Here is a 25,344-nt window from a genome sequence, read left to right as displayed (position 1 = left end):
AATCGTTATTCCATTTATAAGAACACTGTAAAAAAAGAATAGTTGAGAATACTTGAAATTTCAAGGCAACAGTCTGCATTAAGAATTTTATGTTTTGCCAATGATGTGCCCATGATAATCCAAACTATGATAAAACTGTTATCTTTATTAAGAATTCTTAATTAAGTCAATTTTCAATTCCTCATTCTGCCAACATAGATTTCTCTTTTTGCTGAACAGTGGCATTCAGAGTAGTACAAAAAGGCAATTGAGGTTATCAGACTTTTTGGGGGGCTTTTTTCACCTTTATTTGGATAGGACAGTGTAGAGACAGGAAATGAGCGGGAGACATCAGGAAATGACCTCGGGTCGGAATCGAACGCGGGTCCCCGGGTTTATGGTATGGTGCCTTATCCACCTGAGCCACGACGCCATACCCACGATGTGGGTTTTAAAAACTTTATTTCAATATTGAAGTTTTGTAATTGTGTAGAACAATGAAAAAAGGCATGTATAGTTTAATGATAAATTGTGGTGGCTCAGGTGGATAAGGCGCCATACCATAAATCCGGGGACCTGGGTTCGGTTCCGACCCGAGGTAATTTCCTGATCCCTCCCCGTCTCTCTTGCTCATTTCCTGTCTCTACACTGTCCTATCCAAATAGAGGTGAAAAAAGCCCCAAAAAAATCTAAAAAAAAAAAAATTGTGATAACCTCAATTGCCTTTTTGTACTACTGTGAATGCCACTGTTCAGCAAAAAGAGAAATCGATGTTGGCAGAATGAGGAATTGAAAATTGACTTAATTAAGAATTCTTAATAAAGATAGTTTTATCATAGTTTGGATTATCATGGGCAAATCGTTGGCAAAACATAAAATTCTTAATGCAGACTGTTGCCTTGAAATTTCAAGTATTCTCAACTATTTTTTTTTACAGTGAATCTGAATGACAAAGGACCATTTATTGTTCAAATCACTAGCTGTCATTCCATTTCATGCGTCATTCACTTTAGGGAGTTCCCGTATTCCACTCTTTTTTTTCAGATTAAAAAAGAAACCATAATGAAGGCTACTGGGTTTTTGGTGCTACATGAAGAAGCGAGCGTGACAGTCAAAGTGTCCAGAAGAACCGTGGCTGGTTCTGGAAGATGCTCGGTAAAACCTACAGCTCATTTCCGCATAAAACTGGCACTCGTTAGGACGTGAGACTTTTTTTTTTAAAGCAAAGGGAATTTCGTTTCACGCCAAATGCTGACTTTGTTATATTGATTTATTACGGCTTACTGTTTATTATTTTTCAATGTTGAAACATTTCATTGCATTATTTCTGAAGTCATTTTTGGTCGACAGGACTTCGTTACATGATGTGCCCAAGACTTTTGCACAGTACTGTCCTGCCTACTGATAGCAAGCATGACTGATAAATTACTGTCTAAACGTGCTTCTCACGGGAAGACATTTGAAGATCAGAAGCACGTTGACCTTGTTAGAGAAACCATGTAACAGAACAGAACAGAACAGAACAGAGATTGAGCGATGTAATGGAAGTATATTTCGTAAAACACTGGGAAAGGAGGAAGCAAAGCACCAGTGTGAAAACGTTTCATAAAAAGGGAGTCGTTGTTGTTGTTGTTGTTGTTTGTTTTCTGGTTAGGTCCAAATTTCTGCGTTGTGGTCTTTCCAAAAAAAAAAAGAGAAAAAAAACCCTGCAGATGAGGAAGCACAAGGAAGGGTACATTAAAAAAAAGACTAAAAGAAAGAAAAATTCCACCTAATTTTTTTTTTTTACAGTGTTTTCAAAAGATTTTCATTCTCAACTCGCACTTTCTTTGACTAGTTCAGCACAGATACTGATTTCTGCAAAACCCAAAACCAAAATGCTTCTTGAGAATATTTTTTGAAATGTTTTCACCGCATGCTTACACTGTGAACGAATTCAGTGCCGTGAGTACACGATTATTTTTAACTAATTAAACAGACAAACCAAACCATAAAGCTAGAAATAAGAACCGAAGAGTCGTATTTCCGTTAAAAGTGTCCATCAAACGGCGTTCACGAGTCCTGACGCCGAGTCGAGGCGTGTAACGTTTGTTATTACGACAGCAGTTTATTACCTCGGATGAATCCGTACGTACAAAACGAACGTGTCCCTACTCCGACGTGCAGCACAGTAATAACCATCACACCTGATGCCTGGAATGTCCGAATAAAGTTTGAACTGGTTGGTTTTGCCGTCGTGTCCACCGCAGAAGGCAGATCACCTCTTTAACGCTTAAAAAGTGATACAAAATTCACAGCTGGGGATTAAGTCGCTGAAAATCCTGTTTGGTCCACTTTAATCGCCACTGTACTCTTGATCACGTTCACCTTGTTTCAACACTGGCTATGTTTGTGTTCATCTGTTTAGTGCGCAATTTGAAATCGCAAAAAAAAAGGACTGGAAACGTGAATTTTGAACGAAACTCAAACAGTATCGCATTTCCCGACGATTCGATCAAGCCGTCTTTCGCAAAATTGAAACGGAGACATTTGTCGCGTTTGCGTCACGTGATCGGAAGAGCGAATGGAAAATGCTACCTTTTGCTGTGCAAGAGCTATCGCGAAACGAGAAAACTCACTCATCGCAGAACGTGAGTCGTGAAATTTTTGTTTTTCGAACGTCGCTTCTGTTCTGCGCAAAACTACGACGGAAACCCGGCGACTGTCAGGGTTTGTGATTGCCAAATGCTTTTGTTTTCCGCTAATTAAATTTATCGTCCCCGAATTCTGAATAGGACACGCAGAACCAGCTTACTGTTTATATACAAAAGCATGGTCAAGATCCGAAAGTGCTGAGGTCAGGGGTCGTATTACACTCGCCGGCCACTTTAATAGGAATAGGAACCCAATGTGTTCTGTTGCGTGACGAGATGCTTTTCTGCTCACCACGGTTGTAAAGAGTTACGATATCCTTCCTGGCCAAAAAAAAAAAAAAAAGCTCAAACCATTTTACTCTCAACAAGGCGTTGGTTTCCACCCACGGAACCGTCGCTCTTTCAGTCGCTCGAGAGACTGTTGTGTGTGAAAACCCCAGGAGATCAGACGTTTCTGAAATACTCAAACCGGCCCATCTGGCGCCCCTGGAGATGTTTAGATAGCTGCATTAAAAACAGCGGGTGGTTGTCTGGGTGTTCCTAATAAACTGTCCGGCGAGTGTATAACTTACTACAACTGGGTGGTACAGTTACAGCGTAGACACAAATGGGATTTGAGTCTCGATTCTGAACGAGATGTTCAAATCTGTCCGATATTTGTTCTTCACTTAATATTACCTCCCTGGATCGACGATCCCTGGAAACTTAAATAGCCAGAACCTGTTTTTTTTCGGGGGAGGGGGGGTTTGATGGAAGAACTGGGAAGCTTTTTGCCCCGAACGCCAATCAGAACCAGTGTTAACCATTTAAACCTTTTATCCTTTGAAACTCATGTACTCTAAGACATGGTGTCATCTTGGCAAGTGTTGCTGCTCCACTTCGAGCGTACCAGGTGTCTCCAGTCCCGTCCGTGGTTTACCAGAGATAAAAATGTAAACAGTAGGTGGAGATGACAAAACGAAAAGAAACACAAAGAAGCACCAGACGGTAACTCAGTAACTTTACACCCAATACAGGACTTCTGACTGAACAGCCAAAGGTCCACAGCACCACTGTATTGTTCTAGTCCCATTTGTCAATGTAGACTTGGGTCAAGAAGGCGAGCTGACTTCTGTCCCGATTACAGCACGTTGCCCGTGTCAAAACGTCAGAGTCAAAAACAGTTGCTTTGCATCCCGCTTCGAGTGCGTTCGCTGATCTCCGAGCCCCTCCAGATAAGAGCGCTGATCTGAGATCAGATTCCCTGCTTCGTTCCGACAGGCTACAAAGTGTAACTAACAGAGAAATGGCACTTCTCGCTGGCCGAGGCCGTCTAGTGAGCGAGCGAGGCGAGGGCGTGTCTGATGTATACATGGATGAACGGATGGATAGTAAACAAATTGCTCACTTCCCCCTGTATGACTCGTCCTCGAAACCGTCGGCGTCAATGTATTCGTCCACGCAGCTATCGTCATACTGCGCGTCCTCATCCCACTCCTTTTCCACTTCGTCGTCGTCTTCAAATTCGTCGTCGTCCATCTCCCCGTCCTCGTCTTCATCTCCGATGACCTCCAGGCCCACGTCCTCGCCCCCAATCATCCCTTCGATGACCTCTCCGTCCTCTACCTCGGCCATGATGCCATCTTTCACCTCTTTCGACAGAGAAAAGGCAGGAAGCAGGTCTCCGTCCAACACTACCTCGTCCTCGAAGGGCACTCGCTGGCTGCCGTAGGGCGCTCTTTTGGGGGCGGGGGGGAGGTAGAGGTCACTGGTGGGCGGGGTTAGGATGCACTTGGATGCATTAGATAAGATAGGCATTCTCGGGATGTACTCGCGAATCTCTCCGGGTTCCAGGGGGTCGGGGCCACACGGGTCGTGTTCGCTGCATGAGAGCTTGCCGTCCAGCTTGGAGATGAAGAGCATGCCGTCACGATGCTGCTTGCAGTACGAACTGGGGCACATCTCGCAGAACGATGCCGCTTCCTTGCCACACTCGTTACACTGGTGCCACGGGCACTCCCAGCGACCTAACAGCAAACACAAACACACACTTAGTTTCATCACAGGGGCATTTAGGCCTAGTTTCATATGTGTACCTATTATGATGCTCGCTCGCTCTCTCTCTCTCTCTCTCTCGTAATGCTCCTTGTGCCAAAGTGCCACCTAACCAGACAAAACCAAACTGACTTTTTTCAGAGTATTTTAGTCCCTCAAGTACATATCCACAGATATTCTATAACCCCAATTCAAAAAAAGTTGGGATGCTGTGTAAACTGTCAATAAAAACATAACGCAATAATTTGCAAATCATGGAAACCCTATAGTGCCTTTCAGTGAAAATAGTACAAAGGCAACGTATCAAATGTTGAAACTGACAAACTGTATTGCTTTTTTGAAAACTATATGCTCATTTTGAATTTGATCTCAGCAACGTTTCAAAAAAGTTGGGACAGGGGCGTGTTGCATCACCTCTACTTTTAACAACACTCTAAACGTTTGGGAACTGAGGAGACCAACTGCTGTAGTTTTGAAAGAGAAATGTTGTCCCATTCTTACCTGATATACAGTACAATTTCAGTTGCTCAAAAGTTCAGGGTCTCCTTTGTCGTATTTTGCGCTTCATAATGTTTTAAACGGGAGACAGGTCTGGACTGCGGGCAGGCCAGTTTAGCACCCGGACTCTTTTACTACACAGCCATGCAGGTTGAATATGTGCAGAAAGTGGTTTGGCATTGTCTTGCTGAAATAAGTAAGCCCTTCCCTGAAAAAGATTTGGTCTGGATGGCAGCATATTGCTCTGAAACGTGTATATATCATTCAGCATTAATGATGCCTTCTCAGATGTACGAGCTACCCATGTCATGTGCACTAACGCACCCTCATACCATCACAGATGCTGCTTTTGAACTGTGCGATGATAACAAGCCGGATGGTCCCCCTCCTCTTTAGCCTGGAGGACGTGGTGTCCATGATTTCTAAAAATAATTTCTACTTTTGATTCGTCAGACCTCGGGACAATTTTCCACTTCGCCTCAATCCATCGTAAAAGAGCTCGGGCCCAGAGAAGGTGGCGGTGTTTCTGGATATTGTTTATATCTGGTTTTAACTTGCATTTGTGGATGCAGTAATGAACTGTTTTCACAGACGATGGTTTTCTGAAGTGTTCCTGAGCCCATACAGTGATTTCCACTACAGACATGTGTCTGCTTTTAATGCAGTGTCGCCTGAGGGCCTGAAGATCACAGGCATCCAATGTCAGTTTTCAGCCTTGTCTCTTGCATACAGAGATTTCTCCAGATTCTCTGAATCTTTTAATGATATTATGGACCATAGACGATGTGATCCCCAAATTCTTTGCAGTTTTACATTGAGAATGTTTCATTATTCTTATATTGTTGCACTGTTTGCCTACACAGCCTTTCACAGAGCGGTGAACCCCGCCCCATCTTTACTTCCGAGAGACTCCACCTCTCTGGGATGCTCTTTTTATACCCAATCATCTTACTGACCTGTTGCCAATTAACCTAATTAGTTTTTTTTCAGCATTACACAACTTTTTTAGTCTTTTGTTGCCCCGTCCCAACTTTTTTTGAAACGTGTAGCTGACATCAAAATACAGTAATATTTCAAAAAAACTATAAAATTCTCAGTTTCAACATTTGATATGTTGTCTTTGTAATATCTCTCATTATCTGTAGCCGCTTTATCCTGTTCTACAGGGTCGCAGGCAAGCTGGAGCCTATCCTAGCTGACTACGGGCGAGAGGCGGGGTACACCCTGGACAAGTCGCCAGGTCATCACAGGGCTGACACATAGACACAGACAACCATTCACACTCACATTCACACCTACGCTCAATTTAGAGTCACCAGTTAACCTAACCTGCATGTCTTTGGACTGTGGGGGAAACCGGAGCACCCGGAGGAAACCCATGCGGACACGGGGAGAACATGCAAACTCCGCACAGAAAGGCCCTCGCCGGCCACGGGGCTCGAACCCGGACCTTCTTGCTGTGAGGCGACAGCGCTAACCACTACACCACCGTGCCGCCCGTCTTTGTAATATTTTCAATGAAATACAGGGTTTCTATGATTTGCAAATTATCGCATTCTGTTTTGATTTATGTTTCACTCAGCGTCCCAACTTTTTTGGACTTGGGGTTGTAAGAAGTGTTTGGCGTTTCGGTGTGACTACAAATACCGTACACACAAAACAGAACCAGGTACCTTCTACAGACTCGTGTGCATCTGTTCTCACCTGCGGGTCTCTTGGACAGGTTCAAACAGTCGGCGTGGTAAACTTTGGGGCAGCCAGGCTTCTTACAGGAGATAATTTGCCCGCCGTCGCCGCAGTAGAAACACTCATCCTCACGCTCCTTCACTACCTGGAGCTGGCTCTTCCTCTTTGCAGACATCTTCTTCTTTCCTTTGCGGGCCTTGTCCTCCGACGGGGGCTGATTCTGAAACGGCAGCATGTGTACAGGGTGTTAGGGGTGAGTTCAGTGTATTCAGGCTTTGGTGCATGTGGTGTGTAGGTCAGTGAGAACGTCTGAGGAAAATGGTCTGGGTCAGTTGCAGAAAGAAAGCGAGGAAGTGTATGAGGAAGCTTTTTTTTGGAGGTGCGAGCTGTTAAACGGACCTGCGGTGTGTAAACGGAGTCAAACGACGGAGCTGAGGTCCGACAGAAAGGCAGAGATTTTGACAGACAAACAACACGTGACGCACAAAATATTTCAAACTACTGTACTTGTTTCTATAATTTGTCACGGTGCCTGACGTTTTCCCTATGCTGTGTGCGCGCTTGTCACCTTTGTTCTCCTGATTGCGGCACACCTGAACCCCATCGAACCCGTCTTTTCATCCACTCATCACCAGATCGTTGCTTCACCCAGTGTGGTAGATCGTGTTTCTTTGGTACCTGAAACTGTCCGTTCCAAGTGCGACAGTTCTCGTGTCGTCCCCATCCTTTGAGATTATTTATTTACTTTGTCTCTCTGTGTCACAGGAGCCTCGCGTGCTGCCTGCCAACAACCATCCAGCCATGTTCACACCCCTCCTGCATCGACACTCTGCCTCGCTCCACCACCTGCCATCGCTGCCTGCGGTAAAAGTTCTCGCTGCAGCGTCCTGCGTGCCATCCCTCGTCAATATACACTCACTGGCCGCTTTAATAGGAACTTGTTCTTGATTCTAAGGTCCCTGTTCTTGGCTGCAGGAGTGGAACCCAGCGTGGTCTTCTGTTTTCTGCTGCACGCTGAGATGCTTTTCTGCTCACAGTTTGAGAACTGCATAAAACTGCAGGTGGATGGGTGTTCCTAACAAAGTGACCGGTGAGTGTATATCAGCCAAAATCTCAATTCCTTTTGTCACCCACATAACCCGCAATAAATTCTCCTGTCTTCACTTTATTCCAGAGTTTCTGCATTTGGGTTTCAACGGAACAAATTCTGGTCCTTTTCATTACGTGTAGTGTGAAATCAAACAGAAAAAACCCCACAAAAAAACAGCAAACAAACCAAAAGTCTGATTTTTGCTCTGATTTGGAGTCGATAAACAGAGTAACAGGGTGAAAGCCCTCTTTAGAAAAATGAGCCAGTAATGAAATAATCTACAATAACTGCAGGGAAGAAGCAGGGAGCAGGAACCATCATCCAATCATTCTGTTACCTCCATAAAATAGCGTCTACTATTCACTCTGTGTGTGTGTGTGTGTGTGTGTGTGATGAGTGTGTGTGTGTGTGTGTGTGTGTGTGTGTGTGTGAAATGAGTGTGTGTGTGATGAGTGTGCGAGACGAATGTGTGTGTGAGACGAGTGTGTGTGATGAGTGTGTCTGTGTGTGTGTGTGTGTGTGTGTGTGAGACGAATGTGCGTGAGACGAGTGTGTGTGAGAGACGAGTGTGTGTGTGCGAGTGAGATGAGTGTGTGTGTGCGAGACGTGTGTGTGATGAGTGTGTGTGTGAGACGAGTGTGTGTGTGTGTGTGTGTGTGAGAGAGACGAGTGTGTGTGTGTGTGTGTGAGACAAGTGTGTGTGTGTGTGTGTGTGAGACGAGTGTGTGTGTGTGAAATGAATGTGTGTGTGAATAGCCTTGTTTATAACAAGTGCTAATGGTGATTCCGAATAAAAATGAAATGAAATGTGTGTGTGTGTGTGGGGGGGGACGTACGTGTGTGTGTGTGTGTTTGTGTGTGTGTGTGTGTGTGTGCGCGTGCGTGGTGGTGTTGCCGCCTCTCCCTAATCTATTGATCAGTAGTTGATCATTAATAACCACGCTGCACGCTGTACCTTTGGTCGCACCCCCAGGAAGCCGCTGCAGTTTGACGCGCCGCATTTACACACCGTCTTGCCGTTCCCCAGACACTCCAGGTTATAGTTGAAGGTGAGCTCCACGCCTGCAAAACAGTCAGACAACGCCGTTAAACTTGGCAGGGAGGAACAGGAATGAACTCATAACATTCTCCATTTACCTTCACAGAAACGAAGGGCTTCACTTGAGTGATTCGTTTCGAAATCTTTTGGAGTCACACTGAGTGCACTGGCACTCAAAGGGTTACTAATGTACTCAAAGGGGCTCAAAGGGGCTCACGGTAAATATCGCCGAGATCGAAACACCAATCCAGCTGCAATTTTTGGGGAAAAGATGACGCACATGGAGCGACGAGTCAAAATACCAGCGTACAGAGCAAAACGTGTGGAAGTCAACAGCCACACACGGAGTGAATTACACTGCGGGTGAAGGAGTCGCTAAACGGCTTTCTCACCTGCAGGAATGTCCACGAGGGCGAAGAGCCCGACTCGCGTGTCTCCATTCACTGTCCATTTCTGAGTCTCACAGTTGGGCTGGCAGCAGTGGTTCATGAAGCGTGCCTGGTTTCCCTTCGGCCCTGCGTCAATGATGCGGTCCTAAACACGGGAAAATGACGTCTCGTGTTAGAAAGGGGAACAATCTGACATCACACGACGCTGAAAAAACAGATCACTTCGTAAACCGTGTGTTCAAGATGGAGACGTAGTTTTGTGCACAAATTCATTTATAAATTCACGGTCATGGAGTGGCATTAATATCGAAATGACACCATTTAAGCACGTATGAGTAAACGTAACAGTTTTACATAAGGAAATGAACATGAATAACTGGACAACCGGCTTCATACACTCACCGGCCATTTTAATAGGAACACGCAGACAAACATCTGCAGTTTTATGCCGTTCTCTAATCAGCCCAGCACTTGACCGCTGCATCAAATCGTGCAGATACAAATCAAGAGCTTCGCTTAATGTTCACAACGTTCAAACACCAGAATGGGAAAAATTGTGATCTCAGAGTGTGACTTTCACTCGGTGCCACATGAACTGGTTTGAGTATTTCGGAAACTGCTGATCTCCTGGGGTTTTCACACACAAGAGTCTCTAGAGTTTACACAGAATGGTGTGAAAAACAAAAAAAAACCACATCGGGCGAGTGGGCGACGGTTCTGTGGGTGGAAACAAACGCCTTGCTGGTAAGAGAGCTCAGAGGACCAGAACATCAAGGCCCGCCATCAAACAGAACTGAAATGTGACGACGTGAAAGAAGACCAACCTCCACGACAAATTGTTCACAACAGGAAAATCAACAAAGGACTACATTTTGTTCCCCGAGGAAAGGTCGACCCAAAACATCGATCAGGACTGAATTTGCATGATAAATGAGAGGAGATACAATTCTAATCAGAAGAAAATTCCTTAGGTTGACCTAATTACTAATTTGTTTGCAAAAAATTTGACAATACAATGACCAAGTGTAAGGCGGCACGGTGGTGTAGTGGTTAGCGCTGTCGCCTCACAGCAAGAAGGTCCTGGGTTCGAGCCCCGTGGCCGGCGAGGGCCTTTCTGTGTGGAGTTTGCATGTTCTCCCCGTGTCCGCGTGGGTTTCCTCCGGGTGCTCCGGTTTCCCCCACAGTCCAAAGACATGCAGGTTAGGCTAATTGGTGGCTCCAAATTGACCGTAGGTGTGAATGTGAATGGTTGTCTGTGTCTATGTGTCAGCCCTGTGATGACCTGGCGACTTGTCCAGGGTGTACCCCGCCTTTCACCCGTAGTCAGCTGGGATAGGCTCCAGCTTGCCTGCGACCCTGTAGAAGGATAAAGCGGCTAGAGATAATGAGATGAGATGACCAAGTGTTGTACAGAAGGTCTAGTTCTTTCAAACAAAACAATCAGAACTGAAATCCATTCAGAACTGAGGGAGGGAGGAAGGAGATATGATTTCACTGAAAAAAATAAACAAAGTTGTACAACAAGCAGGGCTTTGAACCAGAATTTTTTTCCTATTGGTTCGTTCCGAACAGAAACGGAATTTTAACGTTTCCGGTTTTGGGTTCCACCATTAAATAGACGTTCCCGAACCGGTTAGAACAAAAAAACTTCGTTCCCGGAACGGTTAATTACGTTCCCTGTCAGCTGTTTAACAAATGGCTATAAAGTTATGTCTCTGTCTCATCCGGCTTAAGCCAAATGTAGGCTAATTCTATTACAACCTTCATTAAATAAGACAAGAAATAATTCAAAACTATTATTATTTCAAATGTTGGCGATTTGGATTCTCAGTATGTCTTCCCATCTACACAAACAGAAAAAGTGCCAAAAATGAAAGATAATTCGTTTAGTGTGTTACCAAAGGCTAGTCAGGCCCTATAGAGGGTTCCCGCATGACGTCACCGCGCCGCGAGATTTCGGTAGTCGCCATATTGGAAGACCAAGTACACATCTATGCAAGTACATACATACATAAAACAAACTACACCTGAAATGTAGCCAGGGCCGGTTCTGCCCTAATCTGGACCCGGGTGCAACATCGCGCAACCCCCCCCCCAAAAAAAACACCAGTCTAAATCAGGACAACCATCACATAACTATAACTATAAACATTTTATATCAACTATTTTAACTAAATGGGCTATAATAAATAAGCCTGCAGGCAGCCACGGCGGGCTGCCTCAGAAAAGTAACCATTTGTCCTACCTTAAAACTCGTTTTGCACTTTCTGCCTCCTTTTTTGTATTTTCGACCCTCCGTTTATTTTCTTTCCTTTTCTGAAAACCCGATTTGTGTCCAGACATTTTGTTCTGCTACCAACGAACTAACTCGTCAGGTCTCGTCTCTCGAGCCCGCGATGATTCCCGTGGGAAGGGCAACAATTGCTACATTTTTACAAACAGCCAATAGGGAGGTTGCATCGTTGAGGCTCTTCTTTGCTCAGACACTCAGTAATTCACTTATTATCACATGGAGACGTGATAGTAGTCCACCTTCCCGCTCTCTCCATTCAGTCAGCGAACGTCACACAGGAAGTGAACCCCAGCGGGTCATAGAAACTTGCGCAGGAGAAGAATGACTTTTTTATTTGTAGGCTACGGAAACTTTGAGGAACGAAATAAAAACCGGTATTAACCGGTTACCATTATTTTTAATAAGCGTTTCTGTTCCGGAACATAAAAAATAATAAAGTTTCTGGTTTCGTTTCTGTTCCATGTGAAATAGAAAAAGTTCCCGGTTTTCGTTTTCGTTCCTTGAACCGGTTCAAAGCCCTGACAACAAGAAAATCAACAACCAACCAACCAAATTTGTTCTCCAAGGGAAGATCGACCCAAAACATCCATCAGAACTGAAATCGGGTGAGAACTGCAAGAGGAGATACAATTCTAATGAGGAGTCCCAAAAGTCCTTAAAGCAGATACGCAGAACCACGGCCTCACTGTGTGTTTATAAACGCCTTCAGACCTCAAGAACGGCACAGGAATAGTTTTAAGCGTTAACAATAAATCTAATATCGTAATTTTTACGATTAAAGTGATTCATATAGGTAGCGGTCTGAGTGAACGACCTTGACGTCTGTAATGTCACAACAGGAAGTCTGTCGGTCTCATGGCCATTTCCGCTAGACTAAAACACAGAGCTGGCTGCAACTCCGATCCTCCATTTTGAGCTAATTTATCGGCATGCCACGCAGATGTGTTGCTGGCCGGTGCAGCAACACGACAGAAGGTGGATTTACGTTGCATTCACGGCCCGAGAATGTTCAAACTGCAAAGATTTGGACGCGTTTTGCGAGGAGTTCACGGGCACATTGGGCGGCTATGAAGTGGTCTCTGCTCTGCACATTTTACTGAAGACTCGGACGAAACCTCTGATCTGTTGAGGAGTGTTGGCTATAAGCCCGGATTGAAAGAGGGTGCAGTACCGACAATTAAAGGAAAACTACAAGAAAAGAAAAGCAAGTTCCGTTGCACCAGTTCTCCCAGAGCGTGAGCCGAGGGTTGTTGGTAAAACCCGGGACGGAACAGGACATGACATATCGCTCGGGCAGTGACCTCCCCGCAGTTGTTGCTAAAACCGGTGATGTCCCGTTCCGTCCCTGGTTTTAGTACGGTAATTGCCTGAGCCGAGCAGTAATGGCGGAGTACGCAGGATGGAGAGAATGAGTGTAGCAGCCATCTTATTTCTAAACCGGATATCGCTGCCATCTCGCCCTTACGTGGAAGAAGCGAATGAATGGAGAACTGAACGAACAACTGAAAGTCAGATTGTTTCAAAAACAATCGGCCACAAGGTCGGCCTTCAAGAAGCGAGAACGCAGACGGGTAAGCTCCGACTCTCATTTGGATACAAAACGCGTTGCTTCCCTGCATTTAGATTAATCCATGTAACTTGTGTTGTGTGTTTAAATTAGCGGTATAAGATTATTTAATTTGCTTCAGAATGTGATCGTCTCAGTTCATCTGATTATTTAATGAGCCTTTTACGTTTTATCAGTGAAAATGCATGCATGTACATGTATGTTGCATAAGTTATAACACCCATCCTGTTTCAATGAGAGTCAATCCACAATCAATGAAGTCAAATCAGTCTTAGTTGAGCAAGTCGGTAACGGGATTTCTTTCTTTCTTTCACCATAAGTTATTTATATGACTTTGGTCTATAGCTGTAAAAGGCCTCGGCCTTAAAACCGGTTACCGCTGTGACGTCACGCGCTCAGGGCTGGCTGGCTCAGCGGGGCGGCTCCAATGCCAACTTTGCGGTCAATTTTAACTCTCAAAAATATATTTTTTTATTCCCATTTACGCAGCATACAAGAGTCAAGGATGGAGACACTATCCACTCAGAAATTTATTTAAAAATAAAGGTTCTGCGTATCTGCTTTAAGGTGACCCAATTAGCAGTTTGTTAGCAAAAATTTGACAATACAATGACCAAATGTTGTGCAGAAGGAGGAGTTCTTTCAAATAAAACAATCAGAACTGAAATCCATTGAGAACTGAGGGAGGGAGGAGACACGATTTAACTGAAAATAAACAAAGTTGTAAGCAAATTGTTTACAACAAGAAAATCACCAAGTTTTGTTCCTCAAGGGAAGATCGACCCAAAATCATCGATCAGAACTGAAATTGGATGAGAAATCAGACAGGAGATACAATTCTAGTGAGAGGCCTGGAAAATTCATTAAATTGGTCTAATTAGTAACTTGTGAGCAAAAGACTTGACAAAACAACGATCGAGTTCTGTGAGGAGTAACGAGTTCTTTCAAACAAAACAATCGGAATGGAAATCCGTGGAGAATCGACAGAGGAGATACGATTTAACTGAATTGTGGACGACAGACACTACGCCATGGCAACAGCTCATCGGCCTTCTGGACAGATGAGCTAAAAATGGCCAGATTCGTTTGAGCTTTTTTGCCAGGAAGGATATAGTAACTCATATAATCACTCTTTACAACCATGGTGAGCAGTAAGGTATTAGGCAGAGACCCGTCCACCCGTAAATTTGACGGGCGATTGCCGATTTCAGCGGGCAAGTATACACACAGACGGATACTGAAACGGACGATAATGCCGGAAATTTTCGCACATGAATACTCCCACATGTCATCCGATAAATCCAGTTATGTTCCGCCATCATTTACAAATCGTAAGAAACACAGTTTAATACGAAAAATACTGAAAACTTGAAATGAAAAATCAGAATATTTCATCGCTTCCCTCTTCGCTCGCCGCTACTGAGGGAATCCTGGTTAGTTTCTTTTCCTCCGCTTAGTAATATGCTTAAATTCAGCGGGTCGTCTCGTCTGATCTGAGGTCGCGTTCGGATGGGGTTTTCGAAAAAGGGAGAGGGGGCCCTCTCCCCTTCAGGCGGCCCCTCGCCTCTCGTCGTTCCGACCCCCGGCCTCAGCCTGAGCCTCTCGCGCCCGTGGCCGCAACCCCGTCTTGTCCCGGTCCGGGGCGCGCGCGGGCAGCCAGAGTGGAAGGATCCACCGGCAGCCGCGCGCGTCCGCGGGGGGTGGGCCGAGGCGTTCGCACGGCGTGACGCGGGAGGCGCGTGTCGGGAGGTCGGGGGAGAGAGCCTTGAGAGGCGCATCTGGGTTTAGGAGGACGGAGGCGCCTAGCGGGCGCCTGCGAGCCTCCAGCCGCGGAGGCCCCCCCCCCACGTGTGTGTGTGTGTGGGGGGTGGGGGGGGGGGGGTCGCCGTCCGATCGATTGGGATAGCGACCCTCAGACAGGCAAGAGGAGAATTTCTTGTCTTCAAGCGACTAGTATACCAGAACAGGTTCTCAACAGATGGTGATGATGAATGGCAGGAAGAGGGTCATTTTGCAAGACCAACTCAGCTCATGATGAAGATATTTGGAGGTCCAAACATGCCAAATCAGCAGCTCTATCCAAGCATGTTTCACCTCATGTCAATGGCAATATGTGTGCTTGTTGGCAATGCAGAGGCTGAGCGAGTCTTTTCTGTTCAGAACAGGATCAAAACCAAGTTGAGAACAAAATTAAGTATAGTTAGGCTGGAGCAGCTTATCAGACAAAGCTACGAAAAGTTAGATCGTCAGGAATTTGACTGATGCAGCAGCAGACCGATTCTTGCAGGCCCCTAGACGTCTGTAATCTTTGTGTAAACCAAAGAAACTCAGTTCCCGTTCTCTCAAAGTTAATTTTAATTTTTGAGTAGTTTGGTCAAAATATTATGGATGACAGTCAGTGACAGACATTCTGCGATTTAATTTGTGCCACGTAAAATAGAATACTGTTGGGTTTTTTTTTTATTCAATACTGTAACTAGATCAAAAGATTATATACAATTCATTGTTGTTTATTTTCTTTTCACTTTTGTTACCAAATCAAACACCATACATACATCTGATACATTCAGGAGTGAAACTGAAAAAAATACAAAGTAAAAATATGCAATATTTCTGATCAAAAATTACACGCCATTTCACCCTGAAAATGTCCTAGAATGCAGGAAATGAAGTCTAAATTTCAAAAATTTTCTGGGGGAGCATGCCCCCAGACCCCCCTAGAGGGACTTCGCGCCTGCGGCGCTCATCAGGATTATATAAAATATTATTTTTGACTGGTAATTTTCTTTTTCTGCCTAATACCCTAGTGAGCAGAAAAGCATATCAGCATGCAACAGAAAACAGAAGACCACATTGGGTTCCACTCCTGCAGCCAAGAACAGGGTTCTTAGAATCAAGAACAAGTTCCTATTAAAATGGCCGGTGAGTGTATATTGTATGTTTCATCTGCAGCGTCATGAAAGACAAAGAGAGATGGATCACCTCGCAGTCAGTACACAAATAAGAATTATGTCATTGTTCTCGTGCTGCCCAGACTGAGGAAGTGTGAGGACCAGAACATCGACGGCATCGTGTTTCGTGTGTTCTGAAGACTTGCTCACCTTATCTAGCGTGAGCATGTAGAAGTTGCTGATGTCGTTCTCCTGAGCATGTTTGATCCTGGTGCGGCACTCCTCCTCATCGATCACCTCGCCCACGTATTCAATCACAAACGCACCCTAAAAGAACATCAGAACAACCTGTCAGACAATCAGAAAAATCATATTTTCCACTGGCCTTAGTATAAAGTGTAATAAGTGCAGAAATCACTGGTTGGCCCAGTCGATAAAGCCAAAAACAGCAGAATGCCCTCTTACTTTCTTTATGTCACTGATGCTACGGAGCCCCCAACCACGTGACAGTGTTCTGAAGATCTCCACTGGAGTGTACTCGCGTTTGGTAAAGCACTGGTTCTGGCACCTTTCTCCTGCTGCACACACCTGCTGGTGGCACTCGTACATCAGCATGCGGTTTATACACTCTGAGTCCATGCCACATGGGTTCTCGTCTGTGGCCTTGCAGTTACAGCGCGGGATCTCCGATAGGTCTGCGGTCACGATCTGCGCCTTCCCTACTGGTCGGTTCACCTGGAGGAAACCAGTCAGCATAGGCTATAATGTAAATAAAGCTAGAACAGAAGAGCTACTGGAGCACACGCTGCTGAAAAAGTTACTTCTGACACCTCTCTCAATAGGACACAGATCTGGACTGACAGCAAGCCAGTCAAGCACACGCACTCTGTGTCTACGAAACCATGCTGTTGTAGCCCATGCAGAATGAGGCCTGGCGTTGTCCTGCTCAAATAAGCATGGACTTCCCAGGAAGAGACAGCGTCTTAAAGAATACAGTGGTGCTTGAAAGTTTATGAACCCTTTAGAATAGTCTATATTTCTGCATAAATATGATGTGGCAGTGGAGGCGTGGTCGAGCGTCAGTCTGTGAATGGAGGGTGGAATCAGGGAAGGTGAGTGGTTGTATCGCTACACCTGTTGTCAATTAACGTGTGTTTGTGTGTCTCTTACAGTGACGACGCCCTATAAAAGGAGTGAGAGGAATAGAGAAGGGGAGATCGGGGACCAGAACACGATAGTAGTCTGAGTGTGTATGAGTGTGTGTGTGTATATGAGTGTGTCCCCAACAGACAGAGTTGTGCTGAAAAGCAAAATAAAGAAAACTCACAAGCAAATAACAGCCTGCCGTACTTCTGTGCTCCACCCACATCCGGGACGTTTCTACAGTGGTGCCGAAACCCAGGATGCGGGTGGAGCACAGAAGTACGGCAGGCTGTTATTTGCTTGTGAGTTCTCTTTATTTTGCTTGTCAGCACAAATCTGTCTGTTGGGGACACACTCATACACACTCAGACTACTATCGTGTTCTGGTCCCCGATCTCCCCTCCTCTATTCCTCTCACTCCTTTTATAGGGCGCTGTCACTGTAAGAGACACACAAACACACGTTAATTGACAACAGGTGTAGCGATACGATCACTCACCTTCCCCGACTCTGCCCTCCATTCACAGACTGACGCTCGGCTATGCCCCCGCTGCGACATACCCCCACCGCCCGACTCAGATTGAGAACGTACTGAATTTCGTTCTTACTAGATGAAGGTCCCTCCTCCCAATTTTCACGTAGCACGTCCAAAATGCCACGCGGCTTACGCCCAAATAATAATTCAAATGGTGAAAAACCTGTGGAGGCTTGCGGGACCTCTTGTACTGCAAATAACAGGGGCTCGAGCCACTTATCCCAATTCTGTGCGTCTTCACTTACGAACTTCCGAATTATGTTTTTGAGAGTTCGATTAAAACGTTCCAATAAGCCATCAGTTTGTGGGTGATAGACACTGGTGAGGATAGGCTTAATCCCCAGTAACCCATACAGTTCATGCAGTGTGCGTGACATAAATGAAGTGCCTTGGTCTGTCAGGATTTCTTTTGGAATCCCGACCAGGGAGGTAAAGCGGAAGAGTGCTTCCACAATACTGTGTGCTGGGATATTGCGGAGAGGCACTGCTTCCGGATATCGCGTTGCATAGTCCACCAGAACTAAAATAAAGCGATATCCCTGTGCTGACCGATCTAATGGCCCGACGAGATCCATCCCAATTCTTTCAAAAGGGGTCTCGATTAAAGGGAGAGGACGCAAAGGCGCTTTTGGAGTGATCATGGGATTTACTAATTGGCATTCGCGGCACGCCGCACACCACTGACGGACATCCCCACGAATCCCTGGCCAATAGAACCGGGTCATTATTCGGGCTAATGTTTTATCCTGCCCTAAGTGTCCAGCCATGGGATTAAAGTGAGCCGCCTGGAATATGAGTTCCCGACGGTTCTTTGGGATTAATAACTGTTATCTTTTCGCCAGTTTGCGTGTCCTGCGTCACTCGGTATAGCCTATCCTTAATAATAGAAAAGTAGGGGAAGGCTGGCGTTGCATTTGGCTGAAGAATTTGACCATCGATTACTCTCACTTGGTCAAATGCATGCTGCAGAGTCCTATCTCGCGACTGCTCTAACGGGAAATTCCCAAGGGAATCCCCGAAAAAGGGAGGGGGGCGGGGTGCTCCTCACTCCGTGTATCGCTCTGACATGGTGCTGACGTAGACGGCTCTGTGACAGCTTCTCCCGCCAATGCTAGTCCGGGGTCTTCCTCAGACAGATTACTGCAGGACCCACTCCTTACTATATGTGTCATTAACTCCTTAAATCCTGTCCAATCAGTCCCCAAAATCAGTGACTGGGTGAGACGATGGTTAACCGCCACCTTTACACTATGCTTTTCTCCCCGAAATAGAATGTGGATGGACACTAAAGGGCAGTTGCCACTGTAGAAACGGCCCGGATGTGGGTGGAGCACAGAAGTACAGCAGGCTGTTATTTGCTCATGAGTTTTCTTTATTTTGCTTTTCAGCACAACTCTGTCCGTTGGGGACAGACTCGTACACACACACTCATACACACTCAGACTACTATCGTGTTCTGGTCCCCGATCTCCCCTCCTCTATTCCTCTCACTCCTTTTATAGGGTGCCGTCACTGTAAGAGACACACAAACACATGTTAATTAACAACAGGTGTAGTGATACGACCACTCACCTTCCCCGATTCCGCTCTCCATTCACAGACTGATGCTCGGCCACGCCCCCACTGCCACATATGACCTAAAACATCAGCAGATTTTCACACAACCTTTGCTTTCGGTATCTGGTGTGACCCCCTTGTGCAGCAATAACTGCAACTAAACATTTCTGGGAACTGTTGATCAGTCCTGCAGACCGGCTTGGAGGAATTTTAGCCCATTTCTCCATACAGAACAGCTTCAACTCTGGGATGTTGGTGGGTTTCCTCACATGAACTGCTCACTTCAGGTCCTTCCACAGGACTTTGACTTGGCCATTCCAGAATATTAACTTTATTCTTCTTTAACCATTCTTTGGTAGAACGACTTGTGTGCTTAGGGTCGTTGTCTTGCTGCATGACCCACCTTCTCTTGAGATTCACTTCCTTGACAGATGTCCTGACATTTTCCTTAAGAATTCGCTGGTATAATTCAGAATTCACTGTTCCATCGATGATGGCAAGCTGTCCTGGCCCAGATGCAGCAAAACAGGCCCAAACCATGATACTACCACCACCATGTTTCACAGATGGGATGAGGTTCTTATGCTGGAATGCAGTGTTTTCCTTTCTCCAAACACAACGCTTCTCATTTAAACCAAAAAGTTCCATTTTGGTCTCATCCGTCCACAAAACATTTTTCCAATAGCTTTCTGGCTTGTCCACGTGATCTTTGGCAAACTGCAGACGAGCAGCAATGTTCTTTTTGGAGAGCAGTGGCTTTCTCCTTGCAACCCTGCCATGCACACCATTGTTGTTCAGTGTTCTCCTGATGGTGGACTCATGAACATTAACATTAGCCAATGTGAGAGAGGCCTTCAGTTGCTTAGAAGCTACCCTGGGGTCCTTTGTGACCTCACCGACTATTACACGCCTTGCTCTTGGAGTGATCTTTGTTGGTCAACCACTCCTGGGGAGGGTAACAATGGTCTTGAATTTCCTCCTTTTGCACACAATCTGTCTGACTGTGGATTGGTGGAGTCCAAACTCTTTAGAGATGGTTTTGTAACCTTTTCCAGCCTGATGAGCATCAACAACGCTTTTTCTGAGGTCCTCAGAAATCTCCTTTGTTCGTGCCATGATACGCTTCCACAAATGTGTTGTGAAGATCAGACTTTGATAGATCCCTGTTCTTTAAATACAACAGGGTGCCCACTCACACCTGATTGTCATCCCATTGATTGAAAACACCCGAGTCTAATTTCTCCTTCAAATTAACTGCTAATCCTAGAGGTTCACATACTTTTGCCACTCACAGATATGTAATATTGGATCATTTTCCTCAATAAATAAATGACCAAGTATAATATTTTTGTCTCATTTGTTTAACTGGGTTCTCTTTATCTACATTTAGGACTTGTGTGAAAATCTGATGATGTTTTAGGTCATATTTATGCAGAAATATAGACAATTCTAAAGGGTTCCCAAACATTCAAGCACCACTGTCTGTCTAAAAAAAACATTCTCCTTTATTTTATTGAGTATTTCTCTCTAAAATCCCAATATATGCCCCAGTATATCAATGGTACCTTCACAAACACACAGAAGAGCGACTGTAGCACAAGCTGCTGAAAAAGTTACTGCTGACACTTTTCTCAATGGGAGACAGATCTGGACTGGCAACAGGCCAGTCAAGCACATGCACTCTGTGTCTACGAAGCCACCCTTTTGTAGCCCATGCAAAATGAGGCCTGGTGTTGTCTTGCTCAAATAAGCATGGACTTCCAGGGAAGAGACGCCGCCTTAAAGAATACGTCTCTCTAAAATCCCAATATATGCCTCAGTATGTATGGCTTCATCTACTGCGTAACGCTCAGCCACCGCTTACTTACTGAGGCAGCCAATCAGAGCAGATGTCAAGATGTTTCCTTGGCAGTGGAAAAGTTAACAGGAAAACAGGGACCCACCTTAATGTGTCTGTATGGTGGAGGCTTCTTGTCGTTCTTCCTATCTTCCTGAAGCTGCCTCATCTCCTTCTCTGCCTGAAGCTCTCGGAATCGCTCAGCAGCCTCGTTTAAAGCTGTACAAAGTAAACATGGGTCGTATCATCCCTCAGTTCAGTTCACATGATCATTCTAATAAAACCATCACTGGTGTCCAAATGTAGTTGATTTTCCATGGCAGTTCAAAAACACACTACATAACGTGAGACTCAGGAGCAGGACAGGTTCTAAAGTGTGCAGAACTGGATGAAAAAACCTTACTCCAAAACTCTCAAAGTTCTTGCAAAGTTTATTACGGCTTATCTGAGCACCTTTCTTGTAGATAGCGTCTGTGCCTTTGCCCATTTTCTCCTTGTTGTGGGCATCAACCTCCATATAGGGAAAGCAGCGGGCTTGGTACGTCCACACGTAGTCCTTGGAGCCGAAAAAGTGGACGGGAAACTCGCCTACCTCGTGCCTCAAGCGTGAGATCTTCTCGGGTACGTTCTTGGGTTGAGTCACCTCTGCTGGCCACCATCTGCTCGAAACACAAAGGCAGAGAATGGAAAAGTAGCGTTTGAATATCAAGGATATTCATTTCATATGCTTTGGAAATCACTGAAGCTGAAAAATACTGACCTATAGCGGCCCACTTTCACCCACAGGATGTCCTTGTAGTGGGGTTTCTTGCCTGCACGACAGTCATTGCAGTACCAGCTGTCTTTGGGCATCTCGATTTTCAGACACTCGCGATGGAAGGCAGCAGGGCAGGATTCGCAGCACAGCAAACTGCCCCCTAAACCAAAGCTCAAGTGTTACACAACAGAAACCGATTTCTAAAATGGGGTTCTGGCTAAAGCTTCACTTCCTTAGGAGACTAAAATGTCTTCTCTTCGCAGGGGGGTCTTTGGTATTTCGGAGAAAGGCTTTGCAGTGCTTTAAAGGTGCAGTTAGCTCATATTTAACAGTTATTCCACGAAATCGAGTCGTACATGAGCTCATAGCCAATGAGGCACGTAGCACCGAGTTCTCTATAAGCCATGTACAACGAGATTGAGTGGAATAACTGTTTTATTCTATCCACATTCACTGGATTTTGAGAAACAGAGCATTTTTATTTTTTGCAAATTCAAACAAGAACTTTATACAAAACATCTGAGAAAAATAATTTCCGCTTAGATTGTAAACAAACCGGAGAAATGACAGGAGCAATTTGTGAAAATGCGATGATAATTCTTGAAAAATAAAGAAAGACCAAATACTTTCATTCCATATTTTGTTGCTTTTTTTTTTTGTATTTTTTTGGGTTTTGTTTTCGAGTAGAGTTCTTATTTCGTCCTCGGTGGTTTCGGCAACACGTTCTGCCATTTTGTTTTTCTCTACTCACGGTCTATGAGCTGATATCCTAATAGTAGAGTAGCCAATCAGAGCACGCAATTGCTCATATCCAGTGAATGTAGATAGAATAATTAAAATTATGATAAATACAGGACGGGGCGGCACGGTGGTGTAGTGGTTAGCGCTGTCGCCTCACAGCAAGAAGGTCCTGGGTTCGAGCCCCGGGGCCGGCGAGGGCCTTTCTGTGTGGAGTTTGCATGTTCTCCCCGTGTCCGCGTGGGTTTCCTCCGGGTGCTCCGGTTTCCCCCACAGTCCAAAGACATGCAGGTTAGGTTAACTGGTGACTCTAAATTGACCGTAGGTGTGAATGTGAGTGTGAATGGTTGTCTGTGTCTATGTGTCAGCCCTGTGATGACCTGGCGACTTGTCCAGGGTGTACCCCGCCTTTCGCCCGTAGTCAGCTGGGATAGGCTCCAGCTTGCCTGCGACCCTGTAGAAGGATAAAGCGGCTAGAGATAATGAGATGAGATGAGATAAATACAGGACACTTTTTCGATGGAATAAAAATGTGTTCTATTCCCTTCTAGCAGGTTTCATTCATTTGGTTTGATAGCATGCAATATTGTTAGCATATCGCTTATCCTACATATATTACGTCACTCTACCCAATGGAGAATGAGCGTTGAATATGGTTTACGATATTGCATGGTTGTCAAGACAACATGATGTCACACGCCAGAGACGTAAAACTTCTGCGCTAGTGACGATTTGTAAACAAACATGGCTGCCAGGTTTGCTTTGTTAAACACGGAAGATTTTGAGAGAATTTTGAAAGAGAAAGACGCGTTGAACACCCGAAAGGAATGTGTATGTATGATAATAATAATAATATTAGCTGGCTGTTTTTCATGGTATATCAGATATATTCTATTCAGCTACTCGTGTTCGACTCGTTCATTCAATATCATGCTCGCTGAATTGAATATATCTGATATACCACAAAAAAAAGCCAGCCAATATTATTTAAATATTTCTCGACCTGCAATCTCATAATTTTAAGGAAACCCTGACAAGAGAGGAGTCATAATATAACTATATATTGGTTCTTGCTCGTTTCTTCATTTCTTGTTTTTTTTTTAACTCCGCCCCCACTGAAGCTCTCTCTACGTCACTACTTCTTATACTTTGGTGCTTTATAAAGAATATTTTTTTAAGATACTCTACTATATCCACATAGTACAGCATTGTATTTAATGTGTAATTCAGACGTTTTGACATCAAACCAACACCCTTACAAGCGGAGCTGAAAGCCTCATAAAATTAATAAAAGACATAAAATGAATTTTTATTGTCGCAATGAGGGAGGTGAGACCTTCAGAGCAGACGAAGCACCAGCTGACGTTGATATGCTCGTGGTTCTTGCAGCCTTTGCGTGGGGTGAAATGGTTGGGACACAGGAAGCTATTGTTGGCCAGTGGAATACTGCCAGCGGCCATACAGTAGTCATTTGCATGGTACGCCACCGGACAGCGCACACAGCGGGTCAGTCGACCTGTAGCGCACACACACACACACACACACACACAGAGAGTCAGACAAACTGTCTGTCTTCAGAGGTGTTTGGATGACAAAGCCATTTTTCATCCTAGCTTCTTCTGTGCATTAAATACTTGAAATTAACACTTTCAGAAGCGAAGCAAGAAGTTCTGACTTGGAAAACTGTCATGAATGGAGCATAAGTAACATCACATGACGGTGTACAGTGATATACAATGGTGCTTGAAAGTTTGTGAACTCTTTAGAATTTTCTATATTTCTGCATAAATATGACCTAAAACATCATCAGATTTTCACACAAGTCCTAAAAGTAGATAAAGAGAACCCAGTTAAACAAATGAGACAAAAATATTATACTTGGTCATTTATTTATTGAGGAAAATGATCCAATATTACATGTCTGTGAGTGGCAAAAGTATGTGAACCTCTAGGATTAGCAGTTAATTTGAAGGTGAAATTAGAGTCAGGTGTTTTCAATCAATGGGATGACAATCAGGTGTGAGTGGGCACCCTGTTTTATTTAAAGAACAGGGATCTATCAAAGTCTGATCTTCACAACACATGTTTGTGGAAGTGTATCATGGCACGAACAAAGGAGATTTCTGAGGACCTCAGAAAAAGCGTTGTTGATGCTCATCAGGCTGGAAAAGGTTACAAAACCATCTCTAAAGAGTTTGGACTCCACCAATCCACAGTCAGACAGATTGTGTGCAAAAAGAGGAAATTCAAGACCATTGTTACCCTCCCCAGGAGTGGCCGACCAACAAAGATCACTCCAAGAGCAAGGCATGTAATAGTCGGTGAGGTCACAAAGGACCCCAGAGTAACTTCTAAGCAACTGAAGGCCTCGCTCACATTGGCTAATGTTCATGAGTCCACCATCAGGAGAACACTGAACAACAATGGTGTGCATGGCAGGGTTGCAAGGAGAAAGCCACTGCTCTCCAAAAAGGACATTGCTGCTCATCTGCAGTTTGCCAAAAATCACGTGGACAAGCCAGAAAGCTATTGGAAAAATGTTTTGTGGACGGATGAGACCAAAATAGAACTTTTTGGTTTAAATGAGAAGCATTATGTTTGGAGAAAGGAAAACACTGCATTCCAGCATAAGAACCTTATCCCATCTGTGAAACATGGTGGTGGTATCATGGTTTAAG

General features: G+C 44.8%; 1 protein-coding gene across 2 annotated transcripts in view; it reads right to left on the bottom strand.

Moving 5' to 3' along the window:
* Positions 1-960: 960 nt before the first annotated feature.
* The window catches only part of nsd1a (nuclear receptor binding SET domain protein 1a), a 103,500-nt gene continuing 79,116 nt past the window's right edge, over positions 961-25,344 (bottom strand). For both annotated transcript variants that reach the window (XM_060915338.1, XM_060915339.1), the window contains exons 15-24: positions 24,003-24,182; positions 21,932-22,088; positions 21,625-21,830; positions 21,278-21,390; positions 16,565-16,834; positions 16,310-16,426; positions 9,352-9,493; positions 8,876-8,982; positions 6,849-7,050; positions 961-4,618 (exon numbers count right to left, since the gene is read on the bottom strand). In XM_060915338.1, the coding sequence (XP_060771321.1) occupies positions 3,996-4,618; positions 6,849-7,050; positions 8,876-8,982; positions 9,352-9,493; positions 16,310-16,426; positions 16,565-16,834; positions 21,278-21,390; positions 21,625-21,830; positions 21,932-22,088; positions 24,003-24,182 (2,117 nt within the window). In that variant the 3' untranslated portion in view covers positions 961-3,995. The remainder of the gene's footprint in view (positions 4,619-6,848; positions 7,051-8,875; positions 8,983-9,351; positions 9,494-16,309; positions 16,427-16,564; positions 16,835-21,277; positions 21,391-21,624; positions 21,831-21,931; positions 22,089-24,002; positions 24,183-25,344) is intronic.

This window comes from Neoarius graeffei, chromosome 2, assembly GCF_027579695.1.
Source record: "Neoarius graeffei isolate fNeoGra1 chromosome 2, fNeoGra1.pri, whole genome shotgun sequence".
Lineage (NCBI taxonomy): Eukaryota > Metazoa > Chordata > Actinopteri > Siluriformes > Ariidae > Neoarius > Neoarius graeffei.
The sequence above is the reverse complement of the archived record's forward strand: the minus strand, read 5'-3'. Positions and strand labels throughout refer to the sequence as shown.